Source organism: Heteronotia binoei, chromosome 21 (assembly GCF_032191835.1).
Source record: "Heteronotia binoei isolate CCM8104 ecotype False Entrance Well chromosome 21, APGP_CSIRO_Hbin_v1, whole genome shotgun sequence".
Lineage (NCBI taxonomy): Eukaryota > Metazoa > Chordata > Lepidosauria > Squamata > Gekkonidae > Heteronotia > Heteronotia binoei.
In genome coordinates this window covers 123932110-123944189 of record NC_083243.1, presented here as the reverse complement: position 1 = coordinate 123944189, position 12080 = coordinate 123932110, and the positions used below count along the sequence as shown (strand labels likewise).

Sequence of the window (12080 nt, the reverse complement as noted above, 5' to 3'; positions counted from 1 at the left end):
AGATGGGCAAAAGCATTCTGATCCACCACCACCACCTGATTTTCGAAGGTGACTGCTGTTTCAAGCAGTATTCCCAACAGTGAACCTGTTTTTCAAAGGAAGTATAACGCCATCTGAGACAGGAGAGATCTCAAGTCCCTGGCCTGTCTTTCTACTAACCCAGAGAACCTCTATCTTTTCAAGATTAAGTTTCAGCTTGTTCACTCCTAAGATGGAGACTGGATGGGTGACTGAAGTGTGTGATAATTGGGTGGTGGGTGTAGAGTTGACCCGTTTGTAGAGAGAGAATGCATTGATTGAGAGTGGAAGGAATTTGAATAGATGAGGAGAAATCTGTGTTCTTTGTGGAAGCTATCAGCCTAAGTGGCAAGTGAGAATATAAGCTTTTGTGACTAGGACCGTTTTCGCACACAGCTTACCTTGCAGTCACAATCCTGTTCCCTTCGTAGTAGGGTTGCCAATCCCCAGGTGGGGGCAGGGGATCCCTCGGTTTGGAGACCCTCCCCCGCTTCAGGGTCATCAGAAAGCGGGGTGAGGAGAGGGAAATGTCTGCTGGGAACTCTATTATTCCCTATGGAGATTTATTCCCATAGAAAATCATGGAGAATTGATCTGCGGGTATCTGGGGCTCTGGGGGGGGCTGTTTTTTGGGGTAGAGGCACCAAGTTTTCAGTATAGCATCTAGTGCCTCTCTCCAAAATACCTCCCAAGTTTCAAAAAGATTGGACCAGGGGGTCCAAATCTATGAGCCCCAAAAGAAGGTGCCCCATCCTCCATTATTTCCTATGGAAGGAAGGAATTTAAAAGGTGTGCTGTCCCTTTAAAAGTGATGGCCAGAACTCCCTTTGGAGTTCAATTATGCTTGCCACAGCCTTGATCTTGGCTCCACCCCTAATGTCTCCTGGCTCCACCCCCAAAGTCCCCAGATATTTTTTGAATTGGATGGCAACCCTACTTCGCAGCGTCTGTCGGATTTCCCACCATCTGTGCTGGAGTTACAGGAAGTGCCGTGGCTTTTGTGTAGCAAATGTAAACTGGATTTTAGCGGTTTACGTTTGCTACGCAAAAGCTGTGGCACTTCCTGTAACTTCGGCGCAGATGGTGGGAAATCCGACCAGACGTTGCGGAGGGAACAGGATTGTGACTGCGAGGTAAGTTGTGTGCAGAAAGAGTCTAGGTCTCATCTATTTAAGGAACTTTATGTCTATTTAAAGAACTTACGCATAGAGACAAAGAGAACTATAACCAGTGTAAAGATAAAAAGGAAGAACAAGAGATCTGTTCCACAAGATAGAAGAAATCAAAGGCACACTTAAAGAATGGTTAGGCATGCTGTAAGATCAGCATCAAAATACATTGACTGAACAAGACAAAATAAGAAAAAGATGGGAATAATAAACTAAAGAATTATATAAAAGAGATGAAAGGATAACAGATTCCTTCCAAGAAGAATATTTTGAAGAAGAACCTATAGCTTTAAAAAGTGAAGTGAAAACTACACTGAGAGCAATTGGGAGAAACAAATTACCAGGCATAGATGAGATATCAGTAGATGTATTCCAGGCCACAGAAATGGAGTCCATCAAAGTCTTAACAAGACTGTAACAGCAAATATGGAAAACAAAACTAGCCCACAGATTGCAAAGGAGACATTAAAGACTGTAGCAACTATTGGACTATCACATTAATTCCTCACATGATGCTCAAAATCTTGCAACAAATAATGTTACCATATATGTAACAAGAGATGCCAGATGTTCAATTTGGATTCAGAAAAGGAAGAACACTAGTAATCATACTGTAAATTTGCATTGCTTACTGGAGCGTACAAGAGAATTTCAGAAGAAAATCAACTTTTGTTTCATAGATTCATTCCACAGTAGCAATTGCTCCACCTTGGGCTTCTGCTTTCCCTAGATCAAGCAATCAATTCCCCACCAGATCAGGAAAATGTGGGGGGTATTGGAGTGAGCCGCAGGCCAAAATGCAACCACACAGCAACTAGTAAGGAATCTATTGCTCTGTTTTTAAGAGAAAACAACAGTTTTATTTAGAGTAAAAGATCCCCATTTATCTCAGAGCCACCCCTATATGCAGACTGTTCTCTCATTCTACAAAATATAAGTCATCCTGTACTTTTGGTCCAAGTAAGAATTCTAAGGCAAGAGCCTTTGGTGACAGTGAAAATAAACAGGAAATGCTAAGGAAGGCAAGTAGGTAATAGGCATCACCTCAGAACACTACAGAGAGGTGGCCTTTACGAATGTTACATATAAGGAGTCTCAGGAAAGAGCAAAACATTACATACAGTGTGCAAGAAGGAGTGTAATTGTTATAGATACAAATTTCTAAATGTGTCATTTGACCCCTAGATTGTCGTCTTCTTTTTTTAACAAACAAAATGCTACAATTTCTTCAGAGTAAATAAATGTGTAGAAAACTAAAAGTGAGACCTGTGGTTTCAGTAGCTGTTAGCTGGTCCCTTCTGTTTAATGAAATATCAGCCAAGGCTGGAGCAAACACCTATATATAATCCGTTGACTTCCTGTCTGTCTGCAGATGCTGACAGGCTGTAAATCATTCAGTTCCCACTGGGCCCTGGCTGTACACCTGCATACAACTTTACTCATCAGATGTAGTTCCCCTGCTCTTCAAAGGAACACAGCTTCTCATATCCTAACCTATCACGTTTTTCTTTCTTCAGAAGCACTTGATTTAAATATTTTTCCCTGTCTAGTTGTAATCCTTACTGGTTCAAATGAGCAAAGCCAAAATTTCCAGCCCCTTGATACTAACTGGAAATTAAAACCAGATTGGTTAGATCTTGATAAAGAACTAAAATGAAAGTTAGACAGCTGGAATGCAAACCTTTCTGCACAACATAGTATAGAGTTCCATATTATCAATACTATGTGAGAAATCTTCATATTAATAAATTCAAATGTGCTCTTACACCAACCACTGGTAGTCCAACATAAAATGTAACTTTACCTAATTTGTATCTCTTCTATGATTCCATAATCCTTTAGTCATAAAACAGAAGCTGTGGTGGCACATTCCAGGTCCTAATTCGTTGCAGTCACTGGGACTGTACTGCACAAAGTATTGGCTGACACTCTGTCAACACTTTCTGCTACCATTGGGTAGCCTCTGAACTGCAGCCTTCCCCACATTCTTGCAGGATTGGCTTGCAATCTGTCTCTGCCATGCCATTGGCTTATTCTGCTCTTCCCCACCAGTCCCGTAGCCAGAAAATTTTGGGTGGAAGGGCCCAGGAGCTAAAGAATTTGGTGCGGGGACCATGGTGCTTGGCTGCTTCTTCCCTCCAAAGGCCAGCTCTCTCTTGCACTCTCTCTCTCCCCCGCTGTCACGTGCTCTCTCTCCCCCTCACTGCCCCCCTCTCTGCCATTCTCCCTGTCACCCTCTTGCTGCCTCCTCTCTCTCTGCTGTTCTCCCGTTTTCTCTCTCATTGCCGCCCCTCTCTCTCTGCCACTCTCCCACTCTCCTCCTCGCTGCCCCCTCTCTCTCTGCCACTCTCCAATTCTCTCTCCTGCTGCCTCCTTTCTCTCTGCCACTCTCCTGTTCTCTCTCTTTACCCCTTTTTTCTCTGCTGCTCTCCCCCTCGCTGCTCCCCTCTCTCTGCCACTCTCCTGTTCTCTCTCTTGCTTCCCTCTCTCTCTGCCACTCTCCTGTTCTCTCTCTCGCTGCCACTCTCTCTCACTGCAGCTCTCTCATCTTGCATTCTCTCTCACACACACTGCTCTCTTATGTTCTCTCTCTCGCTCTCCATTCCTTTTCCACAGGTCCTGAAGGCCCTCCAATGGAGGGGACCTACATAAGGAAGAGGGGTTTAATAGAGTGGCCTGTTCCCCAGCCCCCCATAGCTACAGGCCTGTTCCCCACCCACTAATGGCCCTCTCAGGCAAGAACACCATCAGATGGCCACTGACCTCTGAAGGAGACAGTTCTCTGCTGGAAGCTTACTGATTACTACTGCCTCTCCTCAGGGCCCTATCTTCCTTCTCATTTTTCTTTCTCTCTTTCTCCCCCTCCCTACCTCTCCCTTCTGTTCTTTCTCTGTCTTTCATTTTTTTTCTTTCATTCTGTCTGTCTACCTTCCTCCCTTTAATCCACAAACACAATAGAAGTTAACATCTCTTCAACTGACAAGGGATGTTCATTCACAGAAGGGAGGGGCCACTTCAGAGAGAGTGAAAGCTGTTAAGACAGAACCCTGGAAAAGGTTTCAGGAGAGAAGGCAGCAGGAGAGATCCCTTACCCAAGGTGCAGGAGTGCACCAAAGACAGCTTGCTTCTGTCTTAACAGCTATGGATTCAGAATGAACAAAAGCTTGAAGAAGCTAACATGAAACAAGGGCACCAATATGACCTTGTCACTATTCTGGACTGCTGGCTGCACATCTCAGGAGATATGGGACTGATTTTGACATCAACTATTTAATTGGAACTCATTGGAACTTTCCTGCTATGAACTGGCATTGAGTTGCTGAGAAAAATGGGTCTGGCTTCCTGGTGAACATGTTCCTTTTACTTCATAAGATATTGATTGTGTTCTTTTTAAAATTTATAAAATATTGTATTTATCATTATAATTCTTGAATTTTTTTCCATTTTGAGACTGAATATTGCGATAGCTTTGTGCTTTGTATTCCCCTGCCTTTCATTGCCGTGATTCTCTGTTTTGGTTGCATAATCTCCAGCTGAGGGCTGGAGATCACTCAGAATTACAACTGATGTCCAGATGGCAGAGATCACTTCCCCTGGAAACAATGGCTGCTTTGCAGGGTGGACAGATAAGCTGGATGCTTAAGACCAACAACATTACCAGAGACAGATTGTTGGTCTGAAAGGTATCACTAAAGGCCTCTGAGGCAGAAATTCCTGGAGATTCTGTGGTGGAGTTTGAGGGGGGCATAGGAGTTAGGGCTTCAGAGTGGGGTCTGTCAGACCCAGGTCCTTGCTGTGGAAGCTGACTGGGTGATTTTGGACCCGTCACAGACTTTCACCATAACCCACCTCACAGGGTTGTGAGAGGAGAATGATGCAAGCTGCTTTGATCCCCCCAAACTGTGGAGAAAGACAGCCTATGTAGAGGCTGCAGGGAGGGAAAAGGTGATGGGAAGCTGAAGTCAGAGGGGCAGATAAAGGGAAGGGTTATCAACTCCAGGTTAGGAAATTCCTGAAGATTTAAGAGGTGGGGACTGGAGAGGGTGGGGTTTGAAGAGGGGTGGGACCTCAGACAGGTACAATGCCATTTCCTCCTAGGGAACCATTGGAGATCACTCAGATTTACAACTGCTCTCTATATGGCAGAGATCAGCTCCCCCTGAGGTGGGGGGAGCCAATGCCTTCACTTGGGTGGGTGAGAAGACAGCAAAGGTGGCCGGCACTTGCCCAGATCCTCCTTCTAGAATCCACTGTATTTTTCTTCACAATGGGCCTTACTCCTAGTAGATTATAAATTTTAACTAGAAACAGAACAGAAATTACCACTTACTCAAATAAAAGAAAAATACTGAATCTGTTAAAAATTCTAGTTGACTTGAACCACTAGGATACATATAACTACTTAAACACACATCTGTCTTGATCTATGATCAATTTTTAATTTCTAGGGATGGGCCGAACCCTGAACTGAACCATGAACCCATATGAACTAGGAGGATGGTTCACAAACCATCTTAGTTTGCATTGGTTCATGAGCCATTTAATTCAAGTTTAACCCTCCCAGGTTGGGGGGGGGGGGGGGAGGGGAGACAGCTATACTATTTTGGCATAGAAGTCAGTGACCCCACAGTTCAGCAAAAAGCAACCTGATAGCTCTCTCAGTCATGGCATTAGCTACTAAGAAAAAATCAGGCCTTAGGAATAACTTACTTCAGAAATGCAGGACAAAGGCGAGTAAAATTTGGAACTGGCATCAAAATACCCCTAATTGAAAACATCCAAACCCCCAAAACATGTAAATGGGGCCAAATTGACCCCATCATTTTAAAAGCAAAAGAAAGCAATCATTGTAACATTCCACACATGGACACATTTCCATCTTGATGAAACTCAAATTTTAAAAAGATAGGTAGTGCGAAGGGGAGAAAGGATCTTCAGGGCACTACAGTTCACTGAGAAGGCTTAACAGGACGTTGGTGCCTGCAGAAAGCTTTAAATGGGTAAACCATTTTTTCCCATGACTCCAAGGTAAAAAAAAAAAAATCCTGATTGCTTGGGAGGGTTAAACCCCTGCTTTCTGCTTCCCTTAGCTTTTCATGGGGAGCAGAAAGCAGGTAGCCATTTAAACCACTGTCTTCTGATCCCTGCAAAAAGCTGCTGTGAGCAGAAAGCAGGATGTGAAATGGCTGGTAGTCATTTAAACCCCTGCTTTCTGCTCTCTGCAGCTTTTCACAGGAAGCAGAAAGCAGTGGTTTAATTAGCCCCATTTTCTGCTCCTCATGGCTTTTTGTGGGGATCAGAAAGCAAAGGTTTAAATGGCTACTACCTGCTTTCTGCTCCCCATGAAAAGCCAAGGGAAGCAGAAAGCAGGGGCTGGGAGCCATTTAAACCCCTGATTTCTGCACTCTCTGACTTTTCACTGAGAACAGAAAACAGTGGTTTAGATGACCCCTTGCTTTCTGCCAAAATTCATGACAAACTTTAGTTTGTCAGCTGGTTTGTGCCCATCCCTACTCCTTACCACTTGGCATAGAGATACAGTTGACCCAGTCAGAGTACTTATATTAGTAAAGCCTTGTTATCTGTATGGACTATACCATTTTCAAGCAAAGTACCTGGAGCTGACATATGCATGCTTTGCTGTTTTATAGCATTTGTGCATATTTTGTTTACTTTATCCAATAAATTTAGAAGTACTATTTTCTAGTCCTCAGACTTACTGGTTTCATAGGTACTGTCTGCACTAGTTGCATGGTGTGCTATCTTCAAGTTATTTAGCAGCATTGTGCCACTATCAGGAATAGCTCAGATGTGACAAGCCTCCAAGACCTCTTAAGGATTCCACTTTGCAAAGGATTAATGGGCGCTTTATCCTTCCTGTCTCTTATATGCATGAGTCCATACCTAATACAAGAAATGCCAACTTACACTGTGCAACAATATAATAGCAAATAAATAATGAATACAGAAACTCCATTAATTTGGTGTACGCTGTGAGGACAGAAAAAAACAAAGATTAAAAAACCTGCAACAAGGTTCTTATTGCTACACTAGAGTCCTAGTAAAAATACCTTCCTGCTTCAGCAATAAGTAGCCAGCTGCAGGCTATAGTCCAGGAGTGTCAAACATACAGCCCAAAGGCCAGATCAGCCCCTGGAAGGTTCCTATAAGGCCTGTGAGCAACTCCTTGTCATTTGCTTCCTTTTCCCTCTCTTGCTTCCCTACTGCATCGCAGCTTGCTTTGCCAGGCTTGCTCAATTGAACAGGAGCTACAGAGCAAAGCCCCTATTTTCTCCATTGGCTGACCATCACAAAGGCTTGCAATGCCCAGTCATTTCATGTTTTCCCATGGGTCTTAGGCTCAAAGCATTGACTGTGAGGTTTCTGTGATGAATGTCAATAAATCAAAAGCAGGTTTTCAACTTACAAACACACACCCGAACAATATACTCAAGATTGCTATAGCTCAGACATTGTCTCCAGATTTTGATGCAATAATTCAGAGCAAAAGGTGCTAGTTATCAGAAACTGTTAAATGAACAAAATATTGCAAAAGTGCTAATCTTTTAAGCATATTTTAAGTTTTTAAAAACATCTTTAATTGTGTTTGTCTATGTCCTTTACAAAGTTTTTATTGCTGCTACCTGACATTATATTTTATGTCACGCATGATCTGGCCCTACAAGGTCTCATTTATGTCAGATCTGGCCCTCATAACAAATGAGTTCAACACCTCTGCTACAGTCACATAACAACAAATGAACATGTCAGGAATGTAGAAGTAGATAAACTTTTTTCAAGTCACCTCTTGCTCCTGTGTATCCAGTCTGAAGAAAGACATCTTTACCATTCTCTAGTTGCTATGTTTGACAGGACGTCCCTAACTTTGTGATAGAGATGACAGAGAATATGCCCCTGTCTTACAGACTGTGAAGACATTTAGGGTGCTTTCACATGGCAACTGTTTGCAAGTGGATTAGAAAGTAGCTAAAGGGGTTTTTTTAAAACTAGAATTTGGGGGCACCCAAATCACTGGGCAACAGGGACAGACACAGGACACACTTCTAATGAGTAATCAAATTATGGAATTCACTGCCACTGGATGTAATGATGGTGGTGAGCATGGGTGCATGTCTTTAAAAGGGGGTTAGACAGATTCATGAAAATATCTCAATGGCTAATAGCTATGGTGAGTAAAAGGAACAGTGAACCCTGAATATCAGTGCTAGAAGACAAGAACGGGGCAAGGCCTGTTTGTTTGCCCTTTGGGGCATCTTGTTGCCTGCTGTGTTAAACAGTTTGCTACACAAGATGGACCAATTGTCTTTTCTTATGTTCTCAATTGGAAAGGCTTTGAACTCATACCCACATGTTATCTATGGCAAAGAAATGGTCCTTAACAAATAAAACCCAAATTACTTGAAACCAAAGGGATAACCAAGTGCAGGGGTTGTTTTGTAGAAAAATAGGTGGTGGAGCACATTAGCATAATTCATTAGCATATGCCACCCCTCCACCAGCCAAAAGCAAAATGCAAGAAAGAAGAATCCTGGGCGAACGAGGCCTGCTTGGCCTGACTAGAGATTCAGCCAGTACAATCAGGCCTCGCTCATCTGGGGCTCTCCTTGGCCTCCCCCCCTTCCCCAGACAAAAGGCCAGCAACCCACCCACGACCCAATATCACCTGAGCAATGGAGAAAGGGTGGCATGGGCTTCACCAGGGATTAATGAGGGCTGCTGGGGGTGTAGCAAAGCTCCTGGTGGCTGGCTGGCTGCCTGCTCTCCTAATCCAGGGATTGTTATGCAGCTGCACCTACTATTCAATGGACAAGGTAGGCAGGCTTCCCAATCTCCCGCTGGAGGCGGGGGGACTCCCTGATTTTCAAGCCCCTCCCCCGCTGGTCAAAAATCCGGAAGCGGGGGACAAAGTGGCCATTTTTGTGCTGCACTAGAATTGCTCTTTATGGTGCCAGGAAGAACTCCAGGGAGTCACATGGTTGGTTCCTTATAGAATGCACTGGCACGGCGCTGTCCCCAGCCAGTGCACTTCCTGTCTCTGAGGAGTGGGCTCCACCATGGGGGGGGGAGCTCTCAAGCCACTTGCTACCAGCGGGACATTTGGAGAAGGTAAGATTCCAAGTGCATGGCTGGATTTTCATCCCTGTTCCCCAGGCTATGTTCCAGCCTTCGGAGAAGCCCTGGGGGAGGGAGAGGCACGTGTCTGCTGCAGGGTCTGGTGGCATGGGCTTCAGAGATGGAGGGAGGCAGGGGAGGCTGTGGGCGCCCTCCTTTCCCCATTTTCGGCATTGCGTTTGACCCAGGAGCACCTTTTGGTTTAAAAAAAATTGCCCTCTGTGAGTGTGTGTGTATTTGTGTGTAAGAGAGAGACTGAGAGTTTGTTGCAAGTGGGGGAAGGGAGGCTGGGTCTGTCCTCCTCACCATCACATTTGACCCAGCAGGAGCACTTTTAAGATCAACAAAGTTTTTTTCCTCTCTTCATCTGTGAGTGAGTGCGTGCTGGAAGTGAAGGGGAGCTATAAATGTCATCCTTTCTCACTCTCCTCGGCATTGTTTTCCCCAACAGCACTGCACCTTTAAGATCAAGGAGGCTTCCCCCCCTTCCCTGAGTTTTTCTGTGTGTTGGGGGTGAAGACTGTGCCTGCTTCCTCCCCCCCTTCCTCAGTATTGTGTTTGACCCAGTAGCATTTTACCATTAACAACGCCCCCCCCCTCCTGCGTGTGTGTGTGTTTGTGTGAGAGAAAGAGACTGAAAGTTTGTTGCAGGTAGGGAAGGGAGGCTGGGTCTGTCCTCCTCAGCATCGCATTTGACCCAGCAATGTCACCCCAGAGTCGAAAAACGATTGGTGCTTGCACAGGGGACTACCTTTACCTTTTTAATGAAATCCACTGCTTTATGCTTAAACTTTGTTAAGTTCAATCAGTAATAATGGACTTAACACTGTACCAATATACTTTTGAAGTACATGGAGGAATGGCTTGAAATCTATTGCTCTTCAGTTATACATTTTTTAAATTTCCATCTACAGTTTAACAAACTTTTAAGAAAAGCTAAATATGTAATTAGTATCCCATAAGTATTTTAAAAGGGAAACCAATAGTTTAAAGGTTCATTTCAAGTGACACCATTGGAAGAAGTGGAGCGTGGAAGTGATGTCATAGCCTGGCTCCTGGCTCCATCCCCAAAGTCTCCTGGCTCCACCCCCAAAGTCCCCAGATATTTCTTGGACTTGGCAACCCTAAAGGTAAGTGGGGAGGAGGAGAGGGAACCCTCAGAAAGGTTCAGGAGCTGCACTCATGTGAGCTCCTGCTGAATTCAAAGCCTGACTAGGTGTGTTATAGTAACTGTGAAATAGGTCACCATGGTTGAAAAAAAAATAAGAGCAGAGAGGAAAAGCTTAATATCCACTATTACATAATTATATATTTTCTACAACCAGTGCACATCTGGCCCATGGCTTCAAATTGTTGCTTGGTTTTTTAAAGAACTAAATGACTTTGAATCTTGTAAGGGAAAATTATCTGTGGTAATCATCTAGGGGAGAAAGAACAGTCAGGGAAACAGTGATGTACTTCCTCTCTTTCCTGCTATTTCTTCATTCTGAATTCCCTTATTCCATAGCAATGTTATTTTTTTAAATATATATATAATATCACATTGTTAAGAGTTGCTAGAGTATGTTAAATGCTCTTTTCCAGTTTCCCAAACATGTTTTGACTCTGTTTCATTTTAATAGACATTCAGTAAACCCATTTAAACCAATTTCTTAAAGAGATTATGATATTATAATCTGTGGTTAAACTGAAACTAAGAGGCACAATAGTATTATTTTTATTTAGTTTGAGCCAATATGGTTGTGTTACTAAAGTTATTCTGGCTTCTTGTGACTATAAACACCACCCACTAAATACCACTATTTTGCAACAGCCAAGAGTTAGGTGTGTGCCTGTGCCTGTACCAATGAGGCTTGCTTAGCAGAAATCCCTGGAACCTGCCTGGGGTTGGAGAGGAAAGGGACTTCATCAGGGTATAATGTCATAGAGTCTACCTTCCAAAACAGCCATTTTCTCCAGGGGAACTGATCTCCATCACCTGGAGATCAGTTGTAATAGCAGAAGATCTCCAGCCAGCATCTGGAGGTTAGCAACCCTCTTAGAGACAAAGATTATTACCAAAGCTGGCAATTGAGGGATATTTAAATGTATGCAAATACCGCTCCAATTATTATGTCCATGGTCAACTGATCCCAATGGAATTAGATCTATGCCTAGCACTCACTGTTTGAGGGGAAAAAGAGGTCCTCAATTATTGATGTAAATATTTGAAACTAATAAATCTAGCTTAGAAAAGACTACTCTGATTTAACTTGTTTTCATGTTGGTTTTCCTCCTTCCATATAAAGATGGCAGACATGATCCATCACTGTCTGAAAGGAAGCTTGATTGCTTGTGTTTGAACAATTGCTCACAATATGCTCATGTGTAGCCACTGTTGAGAGTATTGGCCTTGACCCCAGCTAATGTAAATGTTAGCCTGAAGATGCACTAAACTCGTCATTCACTCAATAGCTGCTACTGTCGGGAGCGCAAATATTTCTCTTTTCTTGAAATATTTTTGCCTACCTGGCAGCAATCCTTCCAAGTTCAAGCAAACAAAGGCAGACTTCTCTGGGCTGCTTGTGAAGGACTGCAAAAGCAAAATAAATACAGAACATATTTACAACAAAGGCATTTTAAGCATTCAAAAGATATATTGAGCTCAACTTGCCAAGTCTTGAACCTTAACACCACAGCTTTGAACTCTTGACACTGGCACATGGTTGAATGTTTACTGATTACAATGTTGCCAGAGATTCATCAGGCAGAAAGGTTTTT

At 43.4% G+C, this 12080-nt stretch overlaps 1 protein-coding gene across 1 annotated transcript in view; it reads right to left on the bottom strand.

Moving 5' to 3' along the window:
• GAS2 (growth arrest specific 2) overlaps positions 1-12080 on the bottom strand; it is a 242727-nt gene that overhangs the window by 79151 nt on the left and 151496 nt on the right. The window contains exon 5 of the mRNA XM_060262743.1: positions 11829-11892. Coding sequence (XP_060118726.1) covers positions 11829-11892 — 64 coding nt within the window. The remainder of the gene's footprint in view (positions 1-11828; positions 11893-12080) is intronic.